Source organism: Patiria miniata, unplaced genomic scaffold (genome assembly GCF_015706575.1).
Source record: "Patiria miniata isolate m_02_andy unplaced genomic scaffold, ASM1570657v1 HiC_scaffold_14, whole genome shotgun sequence".
Lineage (NCBI taxonomy): Eukaryota > Metazoa > Echinodermata > Asteroidea > Valvatida > Asterinidae > Patiria > Patiria miniata.
In genome coordinates this window covers 3,828,859-3,835,308 of record NW_024037052.1, presented here as the reverse complement: position 1 = coordinate 3,835,308, position 6,450 = coordinate 3,828,859, and the positions used below count along the sequence as shown (strand labels likewise).

Below are 6,450 nucleotides of genomic sequence, written 5' to 3'. Positions count from 1 at the left end.
TATTCAAGTAGTGATTCTTTTATGACATTTATTATAAAAGAAACATACTCATATTTCAGTTAGGACTATACCTGACGACCGAGTTTGGGTATTTGACAGTTGTATGTGAACTGCATGTCGGATTACGAGTGATTTAGCGGTGAAATCGTACATCATCCAAGTTAAGTTGTTTAGGTCAGCACCGCGGTTGAACTTGTATGCAATGACATGGCATCCACGGACAGTCCCAGGATTATACTGGTGCAAGAAGTTTCAAGTCAAGGTAGGTCACTCTTTCTGTTGACTGTTGCAACTAATACGTAAATGTATCTGGGCACGAACATTATAATTATAACACTATTAAACAGTGTTGGCCGGCTGTTTACTGAGGCAACTTGTAATAAACATCCCAAAAAAATTCTTTTTCAAAGGGTAGGCCCCCTGAGATTTAATAAATCTCTGGTCTTCTGGCAATCAAGTAGGCCTACTGAAAAAAAATGCTTTGAAAATCACTTGAATTTTATTCAGAACAGTGCATGGGAAAATACTGCACACTTTCACGGATAGTCCGAAAGTGTCTAATGTAAAATAAACTGGGGGATTCATAGCTGATTAGAACGTTCGTGAACCCAGTGGAATTTTAGATCTTGAAGTAGGCTAGTGACATGCATAAATCTGATAGGCTGTGGTTCATAATGCTCGTCTGTTACTGCGGGCTATATACTCAATGTTCATGTGTACAATCAAGTAGGAGATGACGACAGTTTCCATGTCATTCCTTTACAGCTAGCATTGACAATGCCGACGACGGCAGGGACGGTGACAGTGCCGGCGATGGCAAGGATGATGGCACAAGTTCCAGCGAGGGGACTGAAGTGGACTCAGCTTCTGTGCCAAAAGCCGCTCATCAGAAGAAGAGTGTCCGCTTCCTGATCGTGGAAGAAAATCACAGGATGCACGGGGGCAGCATCCACGAGGAGCTCTGTCAGATGGATAAACTCAAGTCCCGGAGCGTGGGGCGAATTCAGCCCAGGAACGTCTCCCTGGCTGACAGACCGCCTCCCGTGTTCAGCATCACCAGCATCACGGACACCGAGCCCCAACCACTCTTCTCAGCCGCCGTCAAAGCCGCGGTCGACTCGCAGAGAGAGATCGACGAGAGGATAGACCGCTTCGTAGAAGCGCCCGAGTCCCCTGCAGAAGACGCTGAAGTCCATCCCAAAATCCATCCCAAGGGCTCCAAGGAGAGGTTGCAGGAGAGAAGGATGACTGTGTTCCAGCATCAGCTCCTAGAGTTTCGCCACAGCGAGACGGCGAAGACAGAACTGAAGCTCCGCCTGCAAAGACTGTCTACGTTCCTCTGCGCAGCCGCCATCCTGGCCGTGGCACTGGCCATCATAGATCTGGAGTACAGCTACTCTCATGGGACCAACGCAATAATTTCAAATTCCTCGACTTTTTACCCAGTTTCAACCGGCGCCCAAGCCTTTGGGATCTGCCTCAAGGTCGGGATAACTCTGGTTTCCGTTCTGACCTGTGTTCTCTTGTACCTGTACTTCCATCAGCACTGCCGATTCCTTATCGTCAAGCACCACCTCCCACTGGGTGCTACCGTCTTCACATCCCCGGATCGTTGGAGTTTCGTGGCAGAGGTCGTCCTGTGCATCTTCCACGTTCCGCCCCTGACCGAGGTCTTCATTCCAAACGAGTTGCAGCTCGTCTCCTTCCTGAGGCTGTACCTCGTCGGCCGGTACATGAGAGAGCACAACCACATGGCCTTCAGCAAGTCCACGCGGTTCCTTGCCTCGGTGTTGCAGACCGAGCTAGGAGCCGGCTTTCTGGTCAAGACCTTCTTCATCAAGTGGCCCTTCCGTATGGTCGGAATATGCTACTGTCTCAACCTGTTTGGGGTCGGGTACCTAGTGTTCTCAATCGACAGGCTCTTCAGCCCTTTGCAGTGCAATCCTCTGCTTGTAAGTAAATTTTAACCAATGTACGACCACTTTAAAACCAGTGACATTATCGGCCATGTTTTTGAGTAATATTAAGACGTTTTATGACGTATTTTGGCGTACAACAGACGTGAATACAAAGTTGTTGACGAACGGTTGCATGTTAGTATAATTCAAAATTACATTTTACAATCATTAATGTTTGGACTGACGTTATATCCCCAGTGGTACTCACAAAATGGCGTCGTTATATACAGCGCCCTCATTCTTATATGACCAAATTTCAAATATATTTGACAAAACTCCTCACGAAACTAATCCTTTACAGCAAAAATAAAGGCCCATGTAGAGAGGTGATCGGTTTGAAAATGTGTTTTTGACTAGAACATTTAAATGTCCAGGAGTTATACCGATGCCGACAATGCGCTTTTGATCATTTTTATGTAAGAAGCTATATTTATTTCCCATCCTCAAAAGTAAATTTATCATTTCGTTCCTCAAAAAAGTCCTTGTAATTCATTTCACCCACCGATTATGTCATGCCTGATGTCGTCAAGAAAATGTGTTGGAAATCCGCGTTGACGCCCATTTCCTTTCTCTTGTGAAAGGATGTGATATGGATGCAAGTGGTTACCATGACGACTCTGGGCTTCGGTGACGTGGTCCCGGATTCTGTCATGGCCAGGGCCTTCGTTGGCATGTCGTCGGTGTTCGGCATTTTCCTCATGGCTCTACTGATCAGCGTGATTCACGAAACGCTGCAGATGTCCCAACAGGAGAAACGGATCTTGGCTTACGTTGAAAGGCAAGGTGGGTTTCAAAGACGCAAGAAACAGGCAACGACTACTGAGTTCACATGTTAATGATCTGATGGTATTTCTTCGCAAAAGTGAATTACTGTAGGTACCAGGGTCCAATTTGTTAAAGCTGTTTTCATAGTATAGAGTGACGACGAGAAGAGCACACACAAAGACAAAAATAAACGCTTTTGCGAACGGAAATGAAGAAATCGTGAATATAATCATGGAAGTTGCCATGTTGCAACACTTTCCCCTAATAATGTTTGATAACCGTTGTTTCAGTAGCATGAAGCGACTGAGAATAGTTCTATCCCCCTGGATGGAATGTTAGTCCATTGCAGGTTACTCCCCAGCCAATGCTGGTTCCCATTTTTACTCCTGGGTGGAGAGAGGCAAGTGAGGGTGAAACAGCTTACCCAAGGACACAACATGGCCAGCAGCTGGATTCGAACCCCTGGCCCGCTGATCATGAGTCCGAACCCTAGCCACTTGGCCACACTCCCCTATGCCCGAGAAAATGGCTTCAATAAGGCAAAACATTCAAATCCAACCGATGCGTTTTGTTTCTCCTCTCTGATGTTTTGGCAGACTTTGCTGATCGGATGAAGCAGCGAGCGGCGCGCTGCATCCAGGCCACCTGGCGTCTGTACTTGTTCAAGCGGACCGGTCACGACAGCTCGCCTCGCCGGCGTCTATGGGGCGTCCTCCCCCATCCAATGACGATGTTGAGGCGTGGACGGACCAAAGAACGGTTGATCAAAGAACTCTACGACGTGCTGATCCAGTGGAGGGAAATCAGAAAGAGCAAAACACAAGGTCAATTTTAAACCATACGTTTTTCGTATAGAATTTTACAATGATGATCTAGATGGTGCAGACAGCCAGAAAGTAAGTGTGCGGAGTTTGTGTGGACCTGAATAGAGCCGGCAGAACACTCAACTTTTAACCGAGAACTTACTCTCATAACACAGAACTAAAACGAGGAGAAAAGAATCAAGAAAATTATCCAGACCCTGCTTCCTTGCCATGTGCTCCCATTTCTATATTTCGACACACTGTCTATAGTGAATGACTTCGGGAAAATTAATTCACGGATGCGCCACCATTATGGAGTGACTGACACTAGAAGAGCCAGATCATAGCGATAGATCATTTTCCCGATGACGATCGGAACGCAGCAACCATACCGTAAAATTATCTCAACAGAAGCACCTCTGTTGAAGAGATAGTTATTTCACATAATGCATCCGCAAACTTTCTGAGCTGCATACATATTCAGTGAGGGTTTCCCAGTTGGCAAACTATCCCACATTGATCATCTGTAAACTGTGCTAATCGGTTGCTCTTCATTTCTACATACAGGTCGTTTCAGTAACTGAACTGACTTATGCAGTTCATTGATTCATCATTTATGTTGTCAGTCTGTCCGTCCGTCAATGGTCTGTGTATTCTGTCATCGCTCCTCTGACATTGCTAATTTTCCTGCCTGAACTCCAATCACAGATGACGGATGGTCGAAGGATTTCGTAGCTGACAACACCGCCATCATGCTGACGGACGTCGCACGACGATTGGAACATATGGATGGACTCTTGAAGAGAAGCCTAGGGATCGAGGACGATGAAGAGCTGGAACAAGGAGAAGATAAAGTAATAACGAAAACTTTGGAAATTGGTCTTGGTATTTTATGAACGTTGGTCGTGCTGTCCTTTCAACAACAAAAACAAACCAGCATCTCAAATGACAAAATTTTTTAATCTTGTCAACTCGGAAAAGTCGGTGATCGAATATTCAGCCGCTTCAAGCTACGTACAGTGTTGTAGTCGGGCCATCACAAACTCTCAGTTCTCAAGTCAAATCACAAGCTAAGTTGAAATGAACATTTTCCATTTTCCTCCTTTGTAATATTTTTTTCATCCCTCGTTGATTTCGAATGGACTTTGGTGAAACCAATTGTTATTTACGTTTGGCCGGACTTAACCCCCTTTTAAGTTTTAATAAGACTTTTCGTTCTGCATTTTTATCAGAAACTTACTGAGCAGTCAATCGGCGAAGCGCCACCACTCGACCCGTCGACTTCACCAGGTCGTCATGGCGACGGACAGGGGATCGATGACGTTGGCATTGCCATGGAAACGTTGCTGCGCCGTTTGAAGGACCTCGGCGGGAGTTTCGAGGAGTCGCACTACAGGACCATGACCGAGTTGCAGGCGCTGCAAAACCTGGTCATGGCGAGGAAAGAGGGCGTTGGCGCTGCCGATAAGCGATAACACTTCATCTCTCACGAGGGCGCCCTTTGTGACAAGTAACTATGGAGACACCACTTCCAAACGGGTGCACCCCAGTATATAAAAAGTTCCATGGACACCAATGATAAATCCCCATTCTTCAGAACTCTTTTAAAAATACTCAAGGTGTTCAGGCTGAAAAATGTTGAACGATGTCATCTTTCATTTTCTTTTCAATTTTTGGTGGATTGAGCATTGACTTTTCGAGAAATTCCCGCCCAAAGAAGACCACCCCTGAAACAAATATGTTTCCCAAACTAGAAAAGTAGCCATTTTTAAAAGAGGATCTATCCACAACATGGCTAATGAGCGCCACTTTCGCCAGAGGTGCAGAGATGTCTTCAATTCCCCCATTCCATGGCTCTCAGCACTCTCTATTAGGCCTATAGAACAATTTGAGTGTATAACTTTTATTCATGAGCTAGGTGGACGGATTTTTGGCCTATTGACTGGGATGTACCCAAAAGGGTTTGTACGATGAGTATTACCAAAAATTTTCCATTTTCGGAGTCCATATTCTTTTCCCTACCATATGCTTTTTCTTGAATTTCATGCTATTATCTTTTCCGTTTGCTCGGAAATAGCCGAATCCAAATAATGGTCTCTTTTTTTGTAGACTTATGATAAGAAGTTAGGAACTTGAATTAAAACTTTATGTAATACTACCTATTCTTGTATTGGTAGCTATCTTAGATTTGTGCCCGAATCGTTTTCTTAACTAAAAAATTAAAAATTAAAAATTAAAATTAACTATCGAATTAAAACTTTATGTAATACTACCTATTCCTGTATTGGTAGCTATCTTAGATTTGTGCCCGAATCGTTTTCTTAACTGTTTCAATACAAGTCGTGTTATTTAAAATTCAAATTATCTTAATTATTGTACACCACATTGGCGTAGGCCTACCCTGGGCCTACTATAGTTTTACCAAAGTCCAATAATCTTTCGCTGTATAAGTTTACACATGCGCCAGATACATTTAATGATAACATGCTAAACTCATGTGCGTTATTTACCTTTGGTAAGAGGCTCCCTAACATCCTTCATATCAACTTTAATGTAACAATGTTATAATCACATTTGTCAACGTAAGAAATTTCGGTTATATGGTATTCGATTCCGAATATCGAGCTGAATAAAGACTGAACATTCTATACTATTGACAAAAAATATACTTTTTTGAGATTATGAAATATCGGCCTACGCAGATGCCGGTGTCACATGAAAATCCGACTCCTATGAAAATCGGACCCCTTTTCCCTATTATTGGTTAATCCCTCTCACGTGACCGGTCACTTTCCTAATTACCATACTTACGCATGCGCGGTATTACCAATGAGTCCAAATTTCATAGAAACGTAAATTCACGCTACACCGGCAAAGTGGCAATTATTTATGGCGTGTCAAACGTAGCAATATTCAATATTTTG

The 6,450-nt window shown here is 44.0% G+C and overlaps 1 protein-coding gene across 1 annotated transcript; it reads left to right on the top strand.

Moving 5' to 3' along the window:
• Positions 1 to 207: 207 nt before the first annotated feature.
• LOC119722224 lies at positions 208 to 6,174 on the top strand. Its single transcript, XM_038192270.1, has 6 exons — positions 208 to 262; positions 766 to 1,952; positions 2,540 to 2,741; positions 3,320 to 3,547; positions 4,235 to 4,380; positions 4,759 to 6,174. The coding sequence occupies exons 1-6, from the start codon at positions 208 to 210 to the stop codon at positions 4,999 to 5,001; spliced, it is 2,061 nt and encodes a 686-aa protein (XP_038048198.1). The 3' UTR covers positions 5,002 to 6,174.
• The last annotated feature ends 276 nt before the right edge of the window (positions 6,175 to 6,450 follow it).